This window comes from Peromyscus leucopus, chromosome 4 (genome assembly GCF_004664715.2).
Source record: "Peromyscus leucopus breed LL Stock chromosome 4, UCI_PerLeu_2.1, whole genome shotgun sequence".
Taxonomy (NCBI): Eukaryota; Metazoa; Chordata; class Mammalia; order Rodentia; family Cricetidae; genus Peromyscus; species Peromyscus leucopus.
Window position 1 is genome coordinate 45,139,106 of NC_051066.1, and position 26,502 is coordinate 45,165,607.

Consider the following 26,502-nt stretch of genomic DNA (forward strand, 5'->3'; position numbering starts at 1 on the left):
ACACATGTGTGCATGGAGCCCACAGAGGGCAGAAGAAAGCATTGGGATCCCTGGAGCTACAGTTATAGATGTATTTGAGCCACCATGTGGCTGCTGGAAACCAAACCTGTGTCCTCTGCAAGAGCAGCCAGTGCTCTTAATCTCTGAGCCATCTCTAGAGATCCTGGATTCTCTGCTTTCTAATAACTAACTCTTCAGGTTTATCTGGAAACAGACTTTTTTTTTTTTTTTTTTAGCTCTTTTTTTATTTTATAATTAATTTAATTTTACATATCAGACATGGATTCCCTCCTCCCACGCCCCAGTCTTCCCCCCTCAATCCTCCCCCTTTTGTTTAGAATAAAGTGCTATGGTCGATTTTGGTTCAATAATTCGGTATGCTCAAAGCCTAGATCTATGCCAACACACACGATTCTTTCTATAATTCAAAATGAAGCCAATTAAGCTGATTCGCCAGCATGAGACAAACTTCAACACTCTTAATAACAGAAGCCATGTCAATGATTTTCACCCAGGATAGTACTAGCAATGGCTGCTAATAATATTTCGTTACTGGAAGACAAAAGGCTGAACACTCAGAAATGGCAGCAACAGTGCACTACAGGAAAGAACTATCCAGCCAAAACCAGTGCCACAGAGAGATGGCGATGGCTGAAAGGGTGGCTGGGGCTGATCTGCAAGGACCTGGGACAAAACAAGAGAAAATATGGATGTGGCTACCTTCTATGCCAAGGCTCTTGGGGTACTCTGATAACTCAAAACAACAAAATGACAGGAGCCAAGCATGGGACATGTTCACCAGATGTGCTTACTCGATTGCCTACAGAAATAAAAGGTTTCTTAACTAATGTACATAATGTTTTAAATTTTCAAACTCAATCAAAACCAATTTTCCAAATGATTTTTCTGGCAGATATATAAATACGTTTATTCAATCTAAAAAGTAGAGAAAGCTATTCAAGTAGAAACTGATAATCAGATCGTGATAAAAAAAGGTTCTGTGTTCAAATCGCATTATTTATCAAGAGAATTGGACAAAACACATCCGGCTCCAGTCCCAGCATTCTGTAAGGGCAGGTCCGTTATAGCAGAGCAGCCCAGACTCTCTTAAAAAATGTAACTAGTCTGTGGAAGCCACCCTCCATTCCTTACAATGTAACAGTCCTGTGAATAGAAAGACCTTCATCTTTAACAGCTTACCCGCTATCTGTACTGAACCATCCTCACCCAGAAGAATATTACCAGCCTTCAAATCCCTGTTAGGGGGAAAAAAAACAAACAAAGCAGAGAATTATAAAGCATGGATTATATATTACACTGACTCATTCCAGATTTTAACACTCAGCACACATGCCCACGGCCGACACAATCATTATATTGTGACATGAAAGTCACATCGCAGATTTTAAAAGTTGTAAGTGCACACTGTCATTTTATACTTTGCTCCCAAGGCACAGTTAGGGTTTTAATAACAAATGATTTATGTGAAGCCATTATCTTCATTTAATTAAATCACTACTGAGGAGACTATCTTATGTTTCAGAGTTGGTGATTAACCCTAAAGGCACAAGACTGCTATATTTATCAAGAAATAAATCCTATTTCAGTATTCCACTTGTACTTCAGAGTTGCCTGTGGCACAGTTCCAAACAGTCACACAGCCCACTTAAAATGAATTTGATCAGTCTCTCCTATGGGGCCATACCAAGGCTAAATGTTAATTATAATATTCTATGTGATATTTCTTCACTATATGAAGCTCTGTGGAGCAATTTTAATATTTAAAGGAAGTGATAATTAAGAAACAAGTATTAAAAAATATGGTACAGATCATCAAATACATAGCTCTCTCACGGCTCCACCTTGAACGGTGTTATTAGTTTTAGGGTAAGTGGTTGTCTATTTGTAACGTTCCTAGGAGTCAGAGTAACACTGTTGCTTTCAAAACCTTGGGCACTCCCATTCCGCCAGCTCCTCCGCTTCAAAGCTTAGCAGTCTGTATTACAGAAGAAGTCAGGGCTGCCTCTTCCCTCCCCCACCCCCAGGTCCCAAACTGTTCACATAAAATGTAACAGTCTTGCCGTTCTTAGGAAGAGGGAGATGCCATCCAGTTCAAGCAAGTTCACTTCAGGAGTAATTATGTTAACTAATTCCTTAATGAGCCCACACAGCACTTACTACATTTGCTCTGCTTCAATTTAACCACATAAACCCCCCTCAGGGATACCAAGGAAATGCATCCAAGTTGATTCTTTGGAGGTCTGTTTTGTTTTTAAGTGTTAACTTTTGCATAATACAAAAGCTCACCTGTAGGAAACACTTCCTTGAAATTCTCTAAAAACTAGAGCTATACATTATGAAGAGCAGACTGTACAGAAGAAATCCTACCTGTGGATCTGGCCGTTTCTGTGCAGATAGTCTAAACCTTCCAAAACTTCCTTAAGAATTGTTGCGATTATTGCCTCTTCCAGAACTCCATTCTTGTGCTCTCCTCGATTGACGATGTATTTGATGATATCCAACATGGAACCTGAGTGAACAGACAGAATTTGGGAGGACTGGATTTTTTTTTTTGTTTGTTTGTTTGTTTGTTTGGTTTGGTTTGGTTTTTCGAGACAGGGTTTCTCTGTGTAGCTTTGTGCTTTTCCTAGAACTCACTTTGTCCCAGGCGGGCCTTGAACTCACAGAGATCTGTCTGCCTCTGCCTCCCGAGTGCTAGGATTAAAGGCATGCGCCACCACCATCCGGTGGGAGGATTTTTTTTTTATAAACATCTCCATTCCTTCTTACATGAAGAACCCTCTACTATTACAACACTAGATAGGACCATCAAAAATAGACTCTGTCTACCCAATCTCATACTCCCAAGGCATAAAAAGAATCAAAGGCCACGCCTAAGCCTAGACACACTGTGTCTATTAATAAGTTGGCAATTTACACTTTCAGTGTGAAGGTGAGAAAAATTCTTGTCAAGAGTCAGGAAGGAGAGCTCTGCTGGGATGGCTCAGCACTGAAGACTGACTGCTGCTTTTCCAGAGGACCCTGGTTCAGTTCCCACTGCCACCATTATTGGATGGCTCACAACCGCCTTTAACTCCAGCTCCTCCACGGGAACCAATGCCCTCCCTGGCCTCTGCAGGCACCCACATACACACAAATGGTAATAATAATAAAGCTGAGAGAAAGGGTGAGGGCACCCAGGAATCAGAGGCCAGTGATTAGCTCTGTGAGCACAAGGCTGTGGTGACTAAAACTCATTATCGAACTCACCGTCTTGAGAAACTCCTAAGAGTGAGTAAAGTGCACTTCTGCTGTATCTGTGTGGGCATTTCCAGAGCAGTAACTTAGGGACAAAGACCTGCCTGCCCCGGTTACGGGCAGGATCATCAAATAGGCTGGGGTCCCAGATAGACTGAATGTGGAAAAGAGAGAAGCCGCTAACATGTGTAAGATCCGCTGGCTGGGTGGGTAGCTCTAATGCAGCTGCTGCCCCCACAGACACCAGCCTTTCAGTGTAGACGGGCATCAGTGACTCAGCATGGAGCCTCCAGGTCTCCAACCTCAGAAGGAGGCTGTATCCACGGCCCCCGGTGTCTAAGGCTTCTGGTTTCATGGGCTGACCAGCTGCCAGGTCCTCCACCTCTCCCTGTACGGAGAGCCATCGGTGGACCATTCAGTCTCCCATCGTTTAAACCAATGTTCCTTTCGTAATTACACATATGTGTTTAAAACATACACCATCCCCCAATATTTCTGTTCTCCTAGAGAATCTTGATTACTACAAAGGGCCAATGACGGACCCCTAGCACATTTTTTTAAAATGTCAAAGCGTACTGGGGATGAGGGGTAGTGAGCTATCGTGACAGTAAGGGCACTTGCTACCAAGCCTGACCACCTCATTTTGTTCATCGGGACTCACGTGCTAGAAAGAAAGATGTGATCACTGCAAGGTCTTCTGACCTCCACATGCATGTCTGTGCTAAGGGCAACACACACACACACACACACACACACACACACACACACACACACATGCAATAATAATCATAATAATAATAACTAAGATTTAAAAACTAGGCATGGTCTCCAGGTGCTCAGGAGGGTGCAATGGAAGGAGGTCTTGAGTCCAGGAGTTCAGAAACAACTTGGACATCACAGTTTTTAAAGTAATAATAAAATAAATATATCTACCACAAGGTATGAAGACATATTTTTTAAAGGAGTAAACAAGTAAAGTCAAGAACCAAACATTGTTCAGGGGGAGAGGAAAGACAGCAGAGAACCAAGAGGAAAGAGTGGCAGCCCTTCCTATCACCTACGTCAAAGGTGGGAGGCAGGGCAAGCAAGGCGCCTCCACACCCTGCCCAGCATGGCACCTCCACACCCTGCCCAGCATGGCACCTCCACACCCTGCCCAGCATGGCACCTCCACACCACTGCCCATAACCCCAAGATTCCTTTGTGAGACCCTCAGCAACTTTGATTTTCATTTTATGCTTTATACACAGGATTTTCTAATAAATAAATAAATCCATAAGTGCTTTGTTACTATATAGAGATTGGTATCCTAGGCATGATGAATTCATGTTTCAACACATAGTAATTAATATTCTACACCTCTGGATCATTTTTAAAGCTATAATTACCTGGAGATTCAACATTTCTGAAGAGTTAACAAATGGCTTACCTCAGGACCTGAGTTTGGCTCTAGGCTCTTTATGATTAACTAAGAGGATTGGTACAGTTGTTATTGCACCAAACTAGCTGCCTGCCCACCCCTCATTAGGAGGTTCAATGTGGTCAAACAATATAGAAGAAAAATAAATGCAAATTTCCCTCCGCAGAGAGGAGACTGCATCTGTCTATGTATCAACTCTTAGACTTTCGGGTCATTTAGAAAAAATAAGTACGCTAAACATCACTTGCTTCATTCTTAAAAGTATATGACCTACCCAGCAGATACAAATTTCTAGCCTTCTGAAAGAAAATGAACAAGACTCTTTATCTGGCTACATTTCCCTTTCCCGTGTAAGCTTGCTGGAAACCTATTATCTTACCTTTCAAAGCCCTGTTTGGAGACTAGACTGGACTTTCAAACAGACAATGCATTTTCTATCTAGTCCTCAAAAAAGAAACCGGGGATGTTCTCAAGTTCAGGAAAGTGAAAGGCTAACTGAGGTGAACTCTTTAACTGCAACAGAGCATCTGAGACTTCCAGAGTCCAGGTCACCAGAACTCACTGCTTTCTCAGAGGTAGCAGAACCCCTAAGACTCTCAGCCTCAACTGGTTAAGATCATCTTATTGACACAGCACTCGAGATATTGGAAGAAGAGCACTGTGGAGGTCAGTGTTAAGTGTGGCTCTATGGTATTCCTCTGCCTTTCCTTCCTCCTTTTCATTACGAACTAAAGACCTTACTTAAGAAAACGGGTCTGAGGAGGACTAAGAGAGCAGAGACATGTGTCTAGAAGATCCACCCATGTACACTCAAATCAACTACAGAGACTTGGCATCTCATGTATGGGCCTCTGCTTGATACAAGAGGATTTCTTTAAATAAAAAAAAGTAATAATAACAATTAATTAAAATACATTTCTAATTTAGTCTTAGCTGAAATCTGGTCTAAAGATCCAACCACACTAGTTTGGGCTCTCTAGGATACCCTTCATGCTCAGAGCATATACAAGGAGTGCCACCAGAGAAAGACAGCATGGAGAGAATGTAGGCCTCCTGAGGAAACCACACAAGCTTTCTAAGCTTCGATGTCCAGGACTGGAAAATGGAGAGAACACCGGGAATGTGGCACAGTTTTTAAAGCAGCGTTTTCCTCTAGTACCAATAGTTAAGTGTGCCTGAGAGTTAGAGACCTGGGCCACATGGCCTAAGTCCCGTGAGCTTCAAGGCAGTTTCTGCAGGATGGGGATGGTGAAAACATGGAGGATGCTGAGATGGAATGAGATAAGAAAGTGAACTGTCTTGAACAGGATGGAGCTACAGAGTAAGTGCCCAAGGTTGTTAGTGTTTATCATTTTCATTCCCTCTCTGGTGCTGATATTGAGGGGTTAGGGTTGTTTGTTTGTTTGTTTGTTTGTTTTTCAAGTAAAATCATGGATGTGAGAAAGCCTTCAAAAGTAAATTATCACTAACTTGAGCAATCTCTTCCCAAAAGCAAGTGAGAATGATGCATCAACATTGAACACCATTGAAGTGTCCATCACTTCTCTCCATGTAAACTGTAACAAAATGTAGCAAGTACCCAGGGATGTCAGGTTCAATGAATCAAGTTCAGTGGGTGGTTTTCTCTTCAGGGAGTCGTCCACAGTTTCTGCACTGACCAGTGTCATTGAAAAAACAGGGGGCAGAAACTCAGACTGCACCACACCAGCCCCCATGCAAGTGCTCAAGAGTCCATAGCGCTCCTCCCTTATCACAGGATGCAACACGGTAAGGACTTGAGCTGTGTTTAAAGGACTTGAAAGAGGAAGGACTGGACTGAGATGTAGCTTGGTGCTAGAGGACTTGTCTGACATGTCCTGGGTTTGATCCTTAGCAACACACACACACACACACACACACACACACACACACACACACACACACACACATATACACTGGCTAGTGTTTCTGAAAAGAATAAACAGTGGCTACAGAGAGAATGGGATTGTGTGGGAAAAGGAGAGACATCTAAGGCAGAAGCCAGGCACAGGACAGGGAAGGGCTGGAGGTCTCTGAGAACATATGGAAGTTAGGGCAACGAGAATCATCTAACCCAGAAGGTGGGGACACTTGCTACATAGAGGAAGGGACACAGAAATTCTAGGACATTAAACCCAATTATAAAAGGCTTTGAATTATTAAGAAATTTGGCCCCTTGCCAGGTGGTGGTGGTGGTGGTGGTGGTGGTGGTGGTGGTGGCGGCACATACCTTTAATCCCAGCACTCAGGAGGCAGAGGAAGGCGGATCTTTGTGAGCTCAAAGCCAATTTGGTCTACAGAGTGAGGACAGTCAGGGCTGTTACACAGAGAAACCCTGTCTCGAAAACCGAAAAAGAAAAAAAAAAATTGGTCTTTCAAACCAGGGACTAAAATCCTTCTTCTTCAGTATGATAACTCCCACAAAGCAAGGGAAAACAAAAATAAGCAACAATGAAACTCACTTACCTCCGCTTAGTAATTTCATGACCAGCCAAAGTTCATCTTTGACCACAAAGGAAGTGTAATAAGTCACTACGTTGGGGTGGCTGCACTGACTCATGGCCTGAATTTCTTTCTGTAATTAATAAAAGAAGAAGAAAGAACGACATGATACACAACTGTAGCCAGCCTGCCCTGCGTCCCTCCCTTTGGTTGTCAGGCTACTGATACAATGGCCCCCAAGAAATTACAGTTCTCCCAGCAATCTCCTCCTCAAAGAAGAAAAGGCCCTCAAAACCTGGGTGAGGAGGAAATTGTCCCCAGAGAACGATCTGCAGCTTTTCAGAAGACCCTGCAGGACACACGGGAGGTGGATAGAGGCATGCTTGGGTCAGACTGCTCAGGTATGCATTTCTCTTGCCAATCACAGGATAGAGGAGCTTCAGCCCAGTGTGTTACCCAGGTGACCCTCATGCTGCCAGTCAGGAGCCCTGAAACACGGAACTAAAGGCTGCTTGCCTGAACAGAAGGCCTCATCAGAGACAGATGAGCCTGGGCAGCCTACAAGGAGAACTGGGTCTCCCTGAACACCTTCAACTCTAGTGGGTCACATCTCCACCCACATCCAAAAGGAGACGACAAAACTGCCTCTGTTGCCGCAGTGTGCTAAATGAGGAAATGCCAGCCTATCGCTTCACAAACTATGCCTCAGTAAATATTCCTCCAGAAAAAAAAGGGGGGGCGGGGAGTGGGCAAAGTAAAACAAGCTTGGGAAACATCAGATACAATGTCTCACTCTGAAAGAGATACTGGCATTGGAGCAGTGTTGACAGACTCTATGCCTACAGTACATTAACCGTCCACTTAGCTAAAATAGCAGAAAAGCAGTGCTGTGCAGTTCAGTTGGCCAGACTGGGACAGAGAACAAAGTTTATGTGATTATATAAAATGACAAGGCTTTTCAATGAGACACGTGAAAATCTTCAATGAAGCTCATTTTCCTGCAGTGCTCCTACAGTGGGTTTTCTTTTGGTGTTTAAAGCCATGACCATAAGTGCATGACCCATCAAGTCGAGGTGCCTGTTCATTTCACAGTGCTGTCCAATGGCAAAAGCATGCCCTTGGTCACCAAAGCAGCCTCACACATGCTGCTCCACACTCATGATGAAAGAACGGAGCATCTAGGCATTCAACCACATGTACATTCTGTTATGTACTTCTAGTTAACTTCAGTTAACTCAGCTGCCCAACTAGCACTTTCCAGTTTGGGCTGCTAGTGTACATATCCAGTATTATCTAATCCTCAAATTACCAAAAATATTATGCACCTCAAATAACTTGGCCAAAATATAATAACATGTAACATAGGCACATACCTTAATACCTACACATATTTAAAGCTCTTCCTGGAGCAAGATCCTAAGAAACTCACTGACTTCTCTATTTTCTTTTTATCCTATGCAGACCTTTTCCTTCCTCATTCCCCTCAGCCAGTCAGCTCATTTTATATAGGTCTGACAAGATCTTGGACCAAGATCTGAGACCTCAGGTCCCAAGTCACCTATTTCTGATATCAGGTTCTTTTGCCATGAAATGCTTCTAGAGGAAAAATTGAATACATCCCTGAGCACTCCCTTTTCCAAGTCAACAGCGTGTGATGGGCAATGGGATACCTCCCCAACTTAGCCTGAAGCATGAGGTAGGATCCAATTGATACAACATGGAAACAGAGTATCTTGACTGCAGACAATACTCGGGATTATCACCATACACTCATAATAATGAATGCCTTCATGGCTTCCTATCACCAATCTTTCAGACTATCAACCAAAATGCACAATGCATAACCAATGTTCACAAGTAAGGAAATTGTTTTTGCCTTGAAGAAAATTACCATTTTTAGCCCTCTGCACATAAGTGGCCATGACATCACACTTATACCAAGATATACCAAGAGTATCAGGGGCTCTGACATTGCAGAGCAATTTCCCTCCCTCCCCCCCTCGTGTGTGTGTGTGTGTGTGTGTGTGTGTGTGTGTGTGTGTGTGAGTGTGTGTGTGTGTCTGCATAGATTGCAGAATTCTAAAAACTGGATAGAGCTCATCATAGATCAGGCTCCTACCAATACAACCACACCAGCAGCATAAAGGCAGACCAAACAACGGGTGGGTAGTGCCTCACAGCCACACATGCTTCTACCATGCAGCACCACAGTCATTCACCGATTAGTTTTGGGGTTCATATTTCTCCATACTCTTATCTAATCTGGGTCGCCTCATAGTTTCCCCATGTAACAGGGGCCTCATAAGCCTAAGGCATGATGAAAACACAGCCACTGGAGTTATCAGTTGTTTCCTGCACTATCAAAGACACTAAAATGAGAAAGAATACACTTACAAGAAGAAAAGAGGTCCTCTACAGGCCTATCTGTACCTTCATTTATATATTAGCATTTGGTTTAGCTGCCTTTCTATCAATGTATAACACAGTAAAAACTTGAAAACTATATTTGCTGAATCAAATATTCTTTCCAAAATGAGTCCCTCTTTAGAGCTGGTATATATCTATTGAGAGTACATGTATAATTATCAGCAAGGAAGAGAGGGAAGGAGGGGGTGATGGGGGGAGGGAGGGAAGAAAGTCTACTTTTCAAAACAGTGGTGAGGCTGCTATTTGAATTTCTTCCTAACCATGCCATCAGTTAAAGTATCCAAGCTTTCCCCAATGCCGTAAGTTCATTCATATAATTAGGAAAGACATTTATTAAAAAGCAGTCATTTGTTCTTTACTCAAAAGGTAACTAATGCCCAAGGATGGACAAACTGACATAATGAAAACTTGGTATCCAATTCTTCCTACAGAAAGATCCAGTTCTGATTCCCTTAACTGGGTCACATGGGCAGTGTGGAAATGCCCAGGGTCCACGAGATATCCTGAGGCAAAGCCTAGAGTACCTTTTAGCAGTCTTCCCAGCAATTCGTATGCTGGGGCACTAGGAACCCAGCTTTGAGTGGCAAAATTTCAAACTGAGCTTGGAGGTCAGCAAAGTGTCACAAGGCAGAGCAAAGGTGAAGGAACAAATACAAAGGCTGCTACAAGGGCCAGGGAGGAAGAGAGGCTGCCTAGCGGTGCCCAAACTGAGGGGAAGAGCAGGGAGCAGAGATGGAAGGGTGGGGGGAGATGGCAATATTCAAATGGTTAGGCCTCACTAGGACAGGAAAAAAGCAAAAATCATCCACAGGGATGGAGAACAGAGGTCACACTCAGGCAGCACATGTGCCAGAGTCGTAGTTACGGACAAGCCCAGTGGCTCCCCAGAGTCAGTGCAAGGACTTCCCTGTGTCATCAAGTGCAAACCAGGCCATGGTATGGGCTCAAATCTGCTGATGCAGCTTCACTGGAATGCATCAATCACAGGCCAAGTTTCTAAGTTAGTAAAGCCAACCTAAGACAGGGCAAGCCTGAAGCAGCTGACATAGCAAGAACTCTCTGCTGGGGCCATTTGGGACGGTGGTAGGAATGGAAACGAGGCCTTTCGTGTGTACATTAGACAAGCACTCTAGCAACTGAGCTACACTGCCAACCTGACACAAGCCCCTTAAATTTGGTGGGAAACATAAAAATGTGCATAAAGTTTACAGAGAATTTAGAGGGGGAAATCTCCCAGTGCCAAATGGAAAAACTAATGTAGTATTGATGAGGGGTTGTGTTGTATTGATATACAATCTTTAGTCTCCCCCTTAAAATTTTTTTTTCCTGTAAATAGTACTATACAAAGAGGAACTACAGCTGCAAGAATCTGATCCTCCAAAAACTGTAAGAACTGCACCTCCCGGCATACTGATGCAATTCCTGTGATCAGAGCTGATTGGGGCAGGAGGATCTCAGCTTTGAAGTCAGCCTGCCCACACTCAGCTCCCTAGCTCTACCTTTAACCCCCCTGACTACCCCGGCAGGGTATTCAACCTTTTTTGAGCCTCACTTTCCCTTCCTGTAAAATGAGATTATTACCACTCTCTACTTGGGAACAGTGTGAGAAAAGCAAAGGGAGGTTTATCCACCCCTTTTGCAGGTCTAGCATGTAATATTATACTAAAAAGTAACCCAGGGTGCCTACTGGTCAGTGTCTCAGTTCTCTGTCTGCAGTGGAAGGCCTCCATATTGCTTACTCACTGCAAGGGTTAGCACCTGGCTCAGCCTTAAAGGCACAGAGTTGACCCTGGAAACTTGTTCACCTGTTCCTGGAGAAGGTTCATGTGACACAACCGTGAGCCCTGGTGGTTTAAGGAGTTTCCTGTGATGCAGGACCGCCATTCAGCTAAACACAGATGGGGACAATGGGAAGACAGGAGCCAGCTTAACTACTGCCACCAGATCTTTGCCATCTGTGTTTCCTAGTTATTAAATGTGCGGTTCATTGTTATACTCTCTGAATCTTGATAAGCTGCCTCTAAGTGCTTTAGAAAAAAGTCCAATATATACACATGCAAAGAGTGGGGGGAAAAAAAGGAAACCAAGAATTTGAAAATAAGCCAGGTGGTGGTGGCGCACGCCTTTAATCCCAGCACTTGGGAGGCAGAGCCAGAAAGATCTCTGAGTTCGAGGCCAACCTGGTCTTCAGAGTAAGATCCAGGACAGGCACTAAAACTACACAGAGAAACCCTGTCTCAAAAAGCCAAAAAAAAAAAAAAAAAAATGCACTCTTTAGCCGGGCGGTGGTGGCGCACGCCTTTAATCCCAGCACTCGGGAGGCAGAGGCAGGTGGATCTCTGTGAGTTCGAGGCCAGCCTGGTCTCCAAAGCGAGTTCCAGGAAAGGCGCAAAGCTACACAGAGAAACCCTGTCTCGAAAAACCAAAAAAAAAAAAAAAAAAAAAAAAAAAGAATTTGAAAATAGAAGAATTAGGAAAAATGTAAAGTGTATGACATTTATAATATCATCCAAATGGAAGTGACAGCAAATATATATCTTTGAAATGTATGTGATGTTCTCCAAGTGTTTCAATAATCCCTCAAATGATATGGGGATAACCAAGTTAATAAAAACACTTCAGAAGGTGAGTCTGCAGTTGGTATTTCCACAGTAACTGATCATCAGGAAGGGTGACTTAAAAACTACTCATAACTAGCCATGTACCATAAACAGCAGGGTCCAAAATCAGTAAGAAGGTCCGGGGATGTAGCTCAACTGGTAGAGTGCCTACGTACAAAGCAGGAAGCCTCAGTTCCCATCCCCAGCACCATATAAAACTGAACATGGCGGTACATGTTTCATCTATTGACTGGACACAGAAGGATCAGTTTAACATTGCTACATACAGAATTTTAGGCCAGCCTGGGCAAACATGTGACTCTATCTCAAGAACAAACTAATTAATTAATTTCAAATGAGGTAAATAATAATAAGCAAGCAATTTTTAATGTTTGCCAAAAATCAGAAGATTAACAAAGCTTTTACAAGGGCAATGTATTTTTCTGGCTGTTACTCTCAATTACAAAAAGTCCCATCAATCTTTTTAATTATGAAAATTATTATTATTATTATTATTATTATTATTATTATTATGAGGCAAACCCTTGCATCTCTTAGGGGAAAGGTATCAACAGAGAAAACTCAATTCAAGGAATGAGTCAAATATCCTATCTTACAATGTTAGAAATGAAAAAAATGTGCTCTGGCATTTACCGCCGTGACTATTTTCCTGTGGTTTGGTATCTAAGTTTATGGAAGTACATTCTAACTGACAGCAAGATTACAAGTGGGAAAGTTCTAGGTAATCTGAAAACAGAAAGAAACAGAAAACTTCCATAAGCAAAGGACGAATTCTGTGACAGCTTAAATCCATGTTGGGAAGCTTTAAAAGTGAAGCCGTTGTCACAATGTGAAGTATCAGGGCAGTCAGAGGTTGAAAAATCCCTCAGGAGTAGAGGGGAGTATCTGCTCACTGACAGAAAAGGATGTACGTCACAGGGCTGTGGAGACACAAAACTGTTCGTAATATATATAATATGTATAAATCACACACACACACACACACACACACACACACACACACACACACACACAAAGCGCTAAGGTTTATCACCCTGGAACCAGAATAAGGCTCAGCTATCCACAACTGTCTGTGGTTGGGAATATTCAAAAACGTCGAGTGGATGAACAGAAATGGGGAATTTCTTTGGTCACTGGCTTGTCAAATTCCTGGGAACCAAAAGGCAGCTGCACTGTTACAGGCTTTCCTGTGAGCACCAAATGATCAGGAATGTGAGGTGAAACCTGACTTCTGATGAGCATCCTGTCCCATGCCTGAGTACAGGGCCCCAATGGAGTTCTGCCAGGAAGAACCCTGGTGCCCCAGGGAGAGACTTGTTCCCAGCCTTCTGCACACTTTTCCTGCACACTTCACAGTGCTCAGTTTGCAGGCACGGCTTTATTCCCTGTGGAAAACCCAAACGAAAATAGAAAAGAGGTAGCAAGAAAGGGCAAAAGCATTTGCCTCAACCCAAACATTGTGCAGAGCTGGAGAAAGAGGATAGGAGGTACAACACAATGAGACACAGAGTGTGGCTTAGGGTACTTGTCCAGCATGTGTGAGATCCCAACTTCAGTCCTCAGAATCAGAAAAAAGAGACATATGACTAAAGGTGCATTCAATCTGAAGTGCCTTCCACACTTCTTCCTGCGTATGAGCACACACTAGGTAGATCTGCCCCTCCTGTGTATATGAACACACACTAGGTAGATCTGCTCCTCCTGTGTATATGAACACACACTAGGTAGACCTGCTCCTCCTGTGCATATGAACACACACTAGGAAGGTCTGCTCCTCCTGTGTATGAACACACACTAGGCTGGTCTCCGCTGCTGACAAACAGAAACCCGAAGAATTCTCTTTTGCAGTGTCCTTTTTTATTCACTTTTTGAAAAAATCAGATTTAGTCATCTTGGCAAACTTTTCTAACAACTATATTTAAATACATTTAAATTTAAATTCAATTAGTATTATTTAATTAGTATCTGAAGAAACTATGACATAATTTTTAAAATGATATTCTAAAACTGAAAACTAATTTTCCAGCCTAATTATACTTATTTATAAGCTAATAATGGAAGTCCAGAACTACATAAATGAACTTGCTTTGCATATAAGTAATTATTTTCTGGTTTCTTTAAAATGTGTTCACATTTTCAAAACAGCCTCTTCCCAAATTCCATTTCGAATCCTGCCTCCAATGGGACGGTACTTGAAAAAACACACAACCACTAAAACACATGAAAATAATTACAAAGCTGAACAGCAAGAAAGCCGAAAACTTGAGGTTGAGACCTAAAATGTTCGAATGGTGCTGCATGCAGGCAAGTGGGCTTGCGTTTTTTTTTACTATGACGTAGCGTGAAAGACGACAATGAACATGTAATCTGTCCCACAACTGAGGAAGGATGAACTAGAGTATGGACAGGCAGTTTAGTATGGATAGACAATTTACTAATTACAAAATCAATACATACAAACAGATTTAAAAACTACTTCCGTAGATGGAACAGAGAAAACACACCCGTAACCTGTACTGTTGAGAGGCCAACTCACAAAGGAGGAAAAGCTTTCTAAGCGGAAAGATCTTCCCACAATAAAAAACAAACAAGACTTGCAAAAGGATCAGCTCTGCTAATACAGCACAGGCAAGGTTTGTTTTGGTTGGGGGAGGCACTGCTTGTTTGTTTTCTTTAAGCCTTAAACAAAGGGGGCACTTCTGCTCAAAGCGCCTCAGATAATGTCACTGCAATAAAGAGATGGGGAAACCTGCATCTCATCTTGGTTAGAGAGTAATTATTCCTCTCAAAATGATCATTAAAGCAGGGATTTTTCCAAAGCTTTTGTTTCTTCAAAACACTCTATAATTCAAAGCTAGTTTATGATGCTAAGGAGGGGGAGAGAAGACAAGAGGGGGGAAGGGAGAGAGGAAACAGAAGATGCAGAGAAAGGAGAAACAATCGCCCAGCAGCAGAAAGCAAATGTCTTTTTGCTGAGGAGGGGGAAAAAGTCATGATTAATCGATGAATCTCGTCTGAGACGGAGCAAACTGCCTTTCCAAGGATGATGGAAGGGCAAAAGCCAGAACTCTGACAATCGAAGGCAACTTAAGAGACTGAAAGACTGTCATTCCATACCTAGGGAAGAAGAGGGCGCACTGCATGCCCCAGTCGAGGACTGGACAATAGACTTTCATTGGCACAGCACAATAACTGCATTCAATGTAAGCGTGACTTGCTAGGAATCTGTATTCTTGTTTAAGTGAATCTTCGAAGGGTATGTTTTTAAAGAACTAAGCTTTTAAAAGAACCATAATTTCTGCCATCTGGTGTGATTCTCTTCGAAGGAGATGGAGGCCTAGGGTGAAAGTGAGTTCACCCTACCCCAGGTAGCAGCATCTGGGGGTAAGTGGGAAGTAGGCAAGTCCAATGGCTCTGGGACCTTTTTTCCTCACCACAGTTTCAGCAGCCATCACTTTGTATTGTCATTGTTTCCTTTCAAATGACTTTGTTCACATCTGTCCTCCATCACAAGCAAAACCCATTACATGATTTCATAATGTAATCCCTCAATTATTTTTTCCCTTTCTTCTTTCTTTTCTTTTCTCTCCTGCTCCCACTGCCTTGCTCTCTTAAAGAGGCAAGTGCTTCATCTCCTGGGTGAGGGTCTCTCCTACAATGCACAGCCTAATGATTAAACTGCATATTCAATGGCATTGCTGTTCACGGATGGATGAGAAGATGAAGCTGAGTTGCCCATAACTCAACCAAAGACAGACTAAAAACGTAGGAACTCAAGTTTAAAAAAAAAGGTAAGAGGTGAGTGTATGGTTAAAGCCTAGGGTTCAAGAAGATGCTGGGCAACACATCTATAATCCTATCATGTAGGAAGCTGAGGCAGGAGAAGTCAAGTGTAGGGCAAATATGGGCTTCATGGTGAGATCCTGTCAAAACAAAACAAAACAACATTCTAACAAAACCAAAAACAAAACAGCCAAATTAGCAGATGAGTCAAAATTGTTCAGCAACCTGCAGATAATGTAAAGGGCAGCATTCTGATGGCTGGGACAGAGTCGAATTATAAGGTAAATAAAAATGAATGGTATGTTTATGGAATTAATTTTATCATCTGATGAAGGTCTGAAAAGACAAGTGCCTTTAAAAAAAGATGATTAATTCTTCACTTACATAACAGGTTTTAAGAAAAGTCAAAAGTGCCCTGGGATAGTGTGCCTACCCTTTGCGGCTGACCAAAAACTGAGGAAGAAGCTCACAGCCCTCTCCACTGGGAGCTCACCAGTCCTCAGGACAATTGGTCAGACTCCCTTAACAAGTCTCAAGTTCCCACTGGAGAGCCGGCAATCTGTCTATCAATCTGCTCAAGTGGCTGGAAACCAATGGAGGGAAAGAAAGACAGCCGCTGCTCAACAACCCCACCTCTCCTCTCCCCACATGAAGAGGCCAATTTGCTAGCCCAGGGTTTCCCACGGAACAGGGACCTCTAGCTTCTAAAGCAGCTGGTAAGGCTGAAGTGAATGAATTCCTGCTTCAAAACTAAAAATATCTTCCAGAGGTGATATGCTACTTCAAATTTCCATTCACAGTAGTATCACTGTGGAATGGGTGAGTAGACCATGGTGAGCAGACCAGCCATACACCTTACCCACCACAATCATTTCATCCTGACAGGCTATTATCAGTTACAGGTAAACTCCAAAATGACAAGAAAAATGCAAAAAGGATACAGAGAGCACAAGTTTAGAGTACTAAAATGTCAGCCAATACTTGAATGAAACCATTCACTGTGGAGTGCTCGCCTCTAATTACTGTTGAATTGCATAAAACCAAGTTTTGCAGGAACAACTAGCCTTGAAATTCAATATACACATCTGCAACTTAACTTTCTCATAGACTAAGGGTACTACAGAAATGATGCTTAAGTAAGTATCCAATAAAGAGATAAATGTATTTTTATATCTTCAACCAGCTTAACCTTGAAGAATTATAGCAGAATTCATTTCAACAGATAAGTTTAAATCAGCAGTTATTCAGTGCCAATGAGCTCATCTGACATTTATATTCTTGGAGAAACTGGCACAGTGATTAACACTTTTAACAATTTGTCTCCTTCTTCAGCAACACTTGGAGCCAAGGCCATGACCACAGTCAAAGGGACAGTGAGTCTGTGTGGTCAACTGTCCAAAACTGCTGTGTGGCATTACAGATGGCTCTGCATGTAGATTCCCCTTACCATGGGACAAGGGCCATGAACCCCGGGAGAGAATTTAGGCTTGGGAACAGACCAGGGAGTAGGCATCAGGGGGTGAAAACTTCCTTGAGGGAGGCAGATGTTCCAAGAACTAGTAAATAGTTGATAATTGTGACTTCTATGACATAATGCTCTCACAAGATAAAGACCCCAGTGGCCATTGTTTCTTCTAAGAACAATGGTTTCCAGTTAACACATGACACCCTCTGTGAGAGGATGCAGTGCCCCAACCTGGAGATAATACACACTCATGGAATTAAAGGATTACTGGGCTACCGGATGGCCACACACTGCCAAAATGTGAAACCATGGGAATAATGAAAGTGCAAGCAACAGCAGTACTGGAAGTCGAAAGGACACGGTGGCTCTGTTCCACACAAAGCTCCCGTGTCAATCATCTGGACCGCAAGGGCAGGCTATATTAATGACCTTGGGCAGGCTAGACTCCAAATCCTTAATCATTTTTTGTGTGACAAGAAATTAGCAATCATAGTATATCCTGAAGGACCAGCGTCCTTCCCCCCACCGTCTCCAGACCAAAGCACTGAAAGAGCAAAGGTTCAATGTTATGTAAAGACCAAAGCAATGCATTTATTAAATGAGCATCCTTTAAACTGGAAATTTCACCATCACTTTATTCTATTTATTTATTACATGTATTTTATTATACTTATAATAAATAAGTATGCATGTATTCTATACAGCGTGGGCCCTACAGTGAGAGAAACGGGGTCAGAAAAATAAACTGACCCCTGCCAACAGACAGACTGATGGAGCCAAGCACAAAGGAATAAAGAGCCCAGTCCTTAACTAGACAGCTAAGTTGCCTACAGCCTGTGATGGTAAGCTTGCTGGCCCTAGGAAATGGAAGAAAGAGACTAGAGTAAGGAAGTGTCTGTTGGTCTCCAATCTGTCCCTAACTGGGCCATCAGGCTTATTAGTCAACTGTGATTAAAAAAAAAAAAAAAAAAAAAAAACTACCAACAGCCCTGGGCAACCAGGAGCTTGAAAGAGCCCAGACCACAGCAGCAGTGCAGCCCAAAAGCTGCTTCCCAGACTGCGGTGCAAGGGCACTCCGACTGTACACTCGATGTGAATATCCGGCTGGTAATGAAAAGGTGGCTGGGCTGTGCACAAATGTTAATGTACAGTTCACACTGAAATACAAAAAACAAAAACAAAAACAAAATTATGCACCCTCATGCACAGCCACAGAATTTGAAGACTCCCAAGAGACATTAAAGATCTTCCAGTTCAGCTCTCTCTTAAAATGACCCAAAGCTATTAGGCAATGCAACTGAAGTTAAAAACAAGCTAGTGGCTGAAGCAGGGGCCCCAACTCTCCCCCACGGTTCAGTCAGTGCTTTTTCCACTCAGGGAAGGTGACCTTGAGGGCTGGTGAACGACAAAGGGCACAATTGTGCTGGTCGCTACACCGTCAGATACAGATAAGTCCTATGCAGCAGCGATGCCCATTAAGCCATGCACAGCTGAAATTTTGAGAGGGAAGAAAAAAAATAAATGAATGATTTTTTAAAATTAGCATTTAATTGCAGAAGCCCTTGCTTTAATCTGGGCTTTGGCTGGCAGTCCTTTGCTTCAATCCCAGTGAGATCTATGCATTGTGTAACTTATTAAAAATGGAAGGCCAAACAGATCTGGAAAAGTACAGCTTTACCCTTGAACTTAATTTATACTATAGTGTACTGTAATTAAGCCTGAAATAAAAGCTATATTCTGAGGAGAGACAAAAAGCTCTTGTTAATGGCATTCCATTCCCAGTGTAGAATAAAACAAAAGGCTTCTTTATGTGGAGCCAACTGTCATTATACTTTGTAGCTTGTATGGTGCTACTGGACTAATATTTGTGCTGGGATTAGTGTCGGGATAACCCATCAGTTAACTCCTCCACTGCAGTTTTATCCTGAAATAAATGGCCAAAAGGGAAAAAAAAATGAAACTGGCAGACAGAAAGACAACTATATTTATGAGATTAAACTCTAAAACCCTTCACAGTTTGCTGGGTAACTAATAACCATTTGCTAAGCTGTTCATTTAATAATGAGTCAGTTAAGCCCAAAGCAAATGTTCCTTCAACCAACCAATGCTACTGTAGTCAGAGCTACACAGACAAGCTCCAGCTATTTATTTATTTATTTATTTATTTATTTATTTATTTATTTATTTATTTATTTATGTAAGTGCTTCATTTCAAATGGAGATACAAGGGAACCACATAAAAGTAACAAACTTGTATTGTCAGCCAAATGCAATCTATAGTACATTACAAAAAAAAAAAAAAAGAAAACCAAAAACTTAAAGTTGTATATGATTTTGTGACTTATAAAAGCAGAAATGACCAAAAAAAAAAAAAATACTTCTGGAGGAATTCATTGCTGTGTCATGAACTCTTAGATAAGGCCCAGAAGAAGGCAGACATCTGAACTCTGGGGTCAGAAATCACATGACCTCAGTCAGCATGTGGAATGTGCTCCTTTGTACATAGAATGTGTATAAAATGGAGTGTCACGCTGAGACCACTGGGGCTGTGCAGCCTGAATACTGCACATCAAAGCTACTTATTCATGAGGTAGAGAAAGACTCAGGGTTGTGGTAGATTCCCAAGAAACCCTATCCACCAACACACTGGGCTCTCATCTCACCCATCTCCACAAGCCCAGGTCTTCCTGCTTGTCCAGGGAGAGCCAGCAGCAAGCATCCCCTCCCCTTATACTCACTAATAGCTCATCCATACTCGTCTGGCATTTTTCCAGGTTGATCCGCTTTATGGCTACACGTTCTTGCCTGGGTTTGCAGAGGGCGGCCTGAACCACGGCTGTCGCTCCACTGCCTGAAACAAAATAAAACACATCAGCTAACAAATGGCACCAGTTTATCATCACGTGTGCACTTCTTTTCTAAAATGTCTGTTCTTTTAAGGCTCTGACTGAAGGGATTCAACATATTACCAGTGACATCTTTGAAGAAGCCCTTCAGTCCTAAAATGATTTCCTAGAGGAAAAAGGTTTCCAGGTGTCTCTCTGAGGACACAACTACACTTCTATCTCACGCTCGTCCTCCATGTCTGTGCAACCCAAGCCAGTTGTTCCTGGGCTACTTCAGGACTTCCCCCAAGCTCCTGAGAGTTAACATCCTGAACATTCCCAGGGGTTCAGCTCTTGCTCTCCAATTAAGAAAAGAGAAATCCGCCCAAGGTTTCTCTTGTTTAAAACGCAGCTCTTAGGGATGCCAAGCAAAATAATGCAAATGTGTCATTACAAAAGTTCTGGGCACTCATGGAAATTTGGTATGTTTGAGGTCTCTTGATCATTAGCTAATGCACTCAAACTCCTAAAAGATGGAGCCGCATTGTTATCCGTGTTTTATAGGAACAGAATGTAGAGGGGTAATGATTTATGGCACAATACCAAGAGCCTCTAATCAGATTTCTATTCCATCAGGGCCAAAGACCCCAGAGTAAGACATCTTAATTCCACGGATGAAACCAAAAAAAAAAATGGCATCCCAAGCACGTAAGTTCTCTCCTACTCCTAGATGTCCAATAAAAGAACGCAGCCTGAGCCCGGGACTGTACAAAAGGGGACAGATGTGACTGACTCTTAACGTTCACCTGGACGTGCTGATGTAGGAAAGGTGGTGGTGTGCACCCCTGCCCACATCAGCGGGGGACTGCTGACCTAGGCAGGTAGGGACCTGGAGGATCAGCTCAGTGTTCCCACCTGGTTCTCTCCCTTCAAGGCTTCCACACACAGAAGACCAAGTTGTGTGAACCCCATGTGCTGACCACCTCGGCAAATAGCATTGTAGCCCTAAAATTCCCATTAAAGCTTGAACGTTTTTTATTCTATCAGCCTCATTTTATATGTGAGAAAATGGGAGCCTGGCAACGTTGCCCAAGGTCACATAGCTACTAAGGAAGTACCTGGGCTGGGATCTGAGTCAGTGTGCCAGACGCCCACATCTGTGCTGTTTGTCTACTTCCCACAAGCCAGAGCACAGCCTGCCCTTCCTCGCTTGCTTTGGCCTTGCCAGGAAAATATTTCTTCAGTACTCAATGGCTCAACCAGAGAGAACCAACCTAGAAAAAAGGTGTCAGCGAGCCTCCCTTCCAGGAACAGGAAGAGTACTGCTGTGCCACACGGCCTTCCTCTCCCAAACTCAGGGCCTCGGTAAGCCTCCGTCCCACCAAGCTGGCCTCATAGACCATAGACTTGGGTTAGATCCAGAATGTTCCAGATATCAATTCAAACACCGCAAAGAGTCCTGCTGATAGCGAAATGTGTCTTCCAGTCCCCAGAACAAGAGACTGTCAGTGAAGGGAGCCACAAAGAAAGTGCTATGTAGCTGGTTAGAGGTGGCCCTGGGACCCAGCAGAGAAATCAACAAACACTTTAACTAGTGGCTGGCAGTGTGCCATATCACTTTACCATCCGTTTCCCTATCCCTCTCTTCTTCCCTTAATACTCAGTCCCGAGTATCTTCTAATTAGTGCAACTGAAGAACAGAAAGCAAGCTAGCTCTCAGAGAGGACGGAACAGGTGGATATAACATCAGACCCTCCCATCTGCCCTTGACATACAAAGCCAGACTTCCACTAATACATTCAAGAATGTGGTCACAAATAAGAATTCTCAAAAGCAGAAGTGAGAAGTCTTCAGCTCTATGAGACTTTTACTGCCTTAGAATTACAGCCAACTAAAGAATCGTGGCTTTCATCTCTACACAGTAACTATGAAGCTCGATGGCAGAAGCCCACTGCGATAGCAAGAACGGATATAATCATCTACTGAATGCTAGGAGCTTTCACTCTGAATCCAGAAGATACCTTTAACTACGAAAGGCATCAAGAACCAAGTTAAAAGGAGAGGGTATCCCAATGACCAAGTCTATCCCCTCACAGTGAGGCAGAAGAGAAGGCATTTTTTTTCCTTCCTGCAATAATTGAAAAACATAGTCTTGGAACTTCAGAACAAGGCATGCCAGTTGTGTGTGTGTGTGTGTGTGTGTGTGTGTGTGTGTGTGTTTTGTTCCAAACTGCCAGCCAGGACACACTGGTCATGAATTCGGTGTGGGTTCTGGAAGGAAGCTTCAGAATGCAGCTTGCCAAGGAGGGGTGAAGAACAGCTTTGTGCAGCTTTGGTTCAAAGCATGTTCTACTGTGAGTCGTGATTGAAACTTGGAAGCCTGCTGTACTAGAGTGAAGAGTCCCAAAAGGAAATCCATGCTTTGACACTAAAGGAAGAGGTGACTTTCAAATTTTTCAAAGGGCCATTTGGAAACAATAAGGCAGTTTTGCTTTAAGGATCTTTATGTACTTTGCTGAACAGATTAAAAGGAAGCCTTAAAATGTAGGCTTAGAAATCCAGGAAATAAACAAGTATTAGCAATGTGAAGTAAGATGGAAGCAAGAAATGTTCAACAGAGCCTCTGCTTAATGTTGAAATACGACTCCCTAACATTCCATGGTGCATTCCTAATAACTATCATCCTTGGGACTGGGAAGCCTTGAATATTTCTCATTTAATTCCAGACTCCCGTGCAAAGTGAATTAAAACATTCTATAGGGTGATGGTCCCTATGTCAAACTAAAAAAATGATCTCCTCCGTCTTTTCAGGCAGTTTTAAGTCAATCTGTGTCAATTCATTTCTTTGGTAATGCCAGGCAAAGAACAGCTTCTAAGTTTTAGATAGAAATCACGGCGATCACAGACTGTGACAGTTTCCTTCAGCTCATTACCAGGGTGCAGGTCTGTCTTTGGTGGGGGTGTAGTCTCATTTCCTCGTTTGGACTGTTGCTTGAACTGAGGTAAGCACCAGGAAACTGCACAGCTGCCTTCACACTTGGAGTTACCAAAAGAAATACTTTCTGGATATGTCATTTAGTTTCGTAACTTTGGATTTCAATAAGTTTGAAATAAACTAACACAGACTTCAGTGTTTCTTTTATTAAAAGAAGAAAGAAAGAAGGAAGGAAGGAAGGAAGGAAGGAAGGAAGGAAGGAAGGAAGGAAGAGTAAGAGAGAAAGAGAGAGAAAGAGATCCTATCAGTGTTGCCAGAAATGTCTAAAGAGAAAGTTCAAAGTTCTTAATTCTGTGACCCATGTAACAAATTCCTCCTTGCATGTAGTGCTGCTACAAAAATGTCTTATTCCGAAACAACTTAAGAGAAACTGAGAGACATAATAGTATCATGCTTTTCTGTTGTGAAAATTAGAAATGGAGATGCAAATTTTAACTTTAACCACAAGCCAATGTCTTAGTGTGTGTCTCCTGTGACTTCCCCTTCCCCTCCCATCACACAGCCCCCCAGCACCTTATTCCTTCATACTTAACTTAGAACCATTCCCCTTATATAAACCACTGCTCACAGGATCTAATGCAGTAACAACCCCTTGAAACACTACTCCCTGGCTACCTAACTTGAAAGCATGGACTTAACAGCCACAAGAAAACTTCAGGCACAAAAAGGCAACAAGAAGTCATCACTGATGTTAATTCATCAGCAAATAGCTAAAGCCCTACCATGTGGCAGGCAATTCACTAGAAGATGAAAGTCCAAAGGTGACTGCTCCTGATGCAAGTGGAATAAAGCCTTCTACACGATCATTTCCTGTGAAGAATAAAGACCAGGCTAGGCAGCTACAGTGGCCTGAGCTTTTGCTACAGACTAAAAATACATATGGTTTAAAAAAAAAAAAAAAAAAAGCCCCAACCCACAATAAACTTAGAAAAAGGAGTTTTGTGGGATGGCATAGAAATCAAAGGTTCATCCGTATCATATTAGTATCATAAGTGACAAGGAAGAATTCACTTTCCTCTCTTCCCACCCAGAGAAAAGGTACTGGGTCTGCATACCGGAAGATGGACTCACAGAAAACAAGTTGGCCAGCACCTTGAACTACACGGCCCAGACTCCAGAACTATGGAAGTAAATTTAAGTCTGTGGTTCAGTCCACTTGAACTATGATATTTTGTTATAGCAGCCCCAGAAGACTGACACAAAGCCATTCAGTGTCTATTCTTAGCCACGCTCCCACTGACACCTGTGGTGAATGCCTTGCTAATTACAAGTTCTGACCTAATTAAGTCAGTAACCAGAGGCAAGAATCACCTGAAGGGCCTTTGGTAAATCACTGTACCTTGCACATCTTAGGTTAGCAAGAGCTTGAAAAACAAGGTTGGATGACTGTCTTAGTCATTGTGCTATTGCTGTGAAAGACGCATGACTAAGGCAATTCTTATAAAGAAAACATTCAACTGGAGGCTTGCTTACAATTCAAAGCTCACCTTAGCGACACACCTCCTCCAACAAGGGCACACCTACTCCAACAAGGCCACACCTAATCCTTCCCAAACAGTTCCATTAACTGAGAACCAAGCATTCAAATATGAGTCTATGGGGCCATTCTCATTCAAGTTACCACAATGAAGATTCTGCTCATCAAAGGTATGGATTCCCTCTGTGACTTTAGACCTAATGTCTAAACTTTAACTTCCTTAATGGACTAATAAAAATCTACTTGCATGGCTCAATAGCATAACATGTTTCCCATTCCCGGAAAACAGCAACCCAGTAAATATATAAGACACTCCTGCTGGGACTCGATGCTCCCTGCAAACCATGAAGAAGGCCAACTTGACTGACAGGCTGGATGTGTATAGCACCTAGGGGACTCAGGCCAAAGCTCTTCTGGGTCAGAACCAGTGCTTAGTTAGCATCGGGAAGGTTCTGTTGGTTTGAAGGGAAGAAAAAGAGCTCTACAGTTGGAAGCCAAAGGATAAATACTTCTTCAGGAGAACCTAAAATACAAAAGATCACTCAGAGAATTAGGCAGCAGTGATTGATGAATTAGTATTCTATAGTAAGACTGATGTAGTCAACTTTAGTATCTAAGACATAACATTAAACCATCTCTGACCATTGATTACATAGGTTCACACCCTAAAGCTACATCATATAAACTGTTTATCCTTGGATGAATTATTTAACTTCTCCATGCCTCGGTTTCTTATCTATTAGATGGTGGTAAGAATACCCAGCTTAAAGGGGGTTGTCAGGATCTAGCAAATTAATTCATGAGAAACCCTTGGAGTTGTGTCCAGTATACCATAAGCCCTAATTAAATTTTAGCTAGTGTCTGAGTTAGGGTTTCTGTTGCTGTGATAAAATACCAGGGGAGGAAAGGGTTTATTTGGCTTATACTTCTACATTGTTGTTCATCACTGAAGGAAGTCGGGACAGGAACACAAACAGGACAGGATCCTGGAGGCAGGAGCTGATGCAGAAACCATGGAAGGATGCTACTTACTGGCTTGCTCCTCATGAATGTCTCAGTCTGCTTTCTTATAGGACCCAGGACCACCAGCCCATGAATGGCACCACCCACCATGGGCTGGTCCCTCCCCCATTGATCACTAAATGAAAAAATGCCTTACAGCTGGATCTTATGGAGGCATTGCCTCACCTGGGGCTCTTTCTTCTCTGATGACTCTAGCTTGTATCAAGTTGGCACACAAAGCCAGCAAGTACAGCTAGCATTGCTCTTTAAGGAAGTCTGTCCAGGTCACATGGCATCCCATCAACTTGTCATTTTAATAATGTATAATATTCCATGGCATTGATGTACCCTAATTTATTCAGCTCTTGTGCTAAAAGAACATTCTCTTATAATAAGCAGTATCTTTCCCTCTAATAACCAGTAACACCTAGAATGTTACACACACACACACACACACACACACACACACACACACACACATATGCACGCACACTTAATCCACTACGAAGTTGGTTTATGTTAAAGTCAGGATATAGTTGATTTCCCAGTAACAACTTCCCCCTAAGTTGTACAGCTGGGTCTGGGCATGGCATTCACCTCTGACATTCACGGTGGCCACTGGAAAGAAGTCTATCATCACCCCGTACTTAGATGAGGATCACCAAGCCAAACTTAATAAGGGCTAGGGCCTTTCCCAGCACACAGAAAGGCTCCTTAATTATGTTCATCAGCCATATACCCACTCTGCCAGTGAGTACAGTCCAGAGCC

At 42.7% G+C, this 26,502-nt stretch overlaps 1 protein-coding gene across 3 annotated transcripts in view; it reads right to left on the bottom strand.

Annotated features, from left to right (window-relative positions):
* Positions 1-26,502, bottom strand: part of Stk39 (serine/threonine kinase 39) — a 273,209-nt gene that overhangs the window by 186,846 nt on the left and 59,861 nt on the right. For all 3 annotated transcript variants that reach the window (XM_037204849.1, XM_028882013.2, XM_037204850.1), the window contains 4 exons: positions 20,173-20,285; positions 7,163-7,271; positions 2,389-2,530; positions 1,201-1,256 (listed from right to left, as the gene is read on the bottom strand). In XM_037204849.1, coding sequence (XP_037060744.1) covers positions 1,201-1,256; positions 2,389-2,530; positions 7,163-7,271; positions 20,173-20,285 — 420 coding nt within the window. The remainder of the gene's footprint in view (positions 1-1,200; positions 1,257-2,388; positions 2,531-7,162; positions 7,272-20,172; positions 20,286-26,502) is intronic.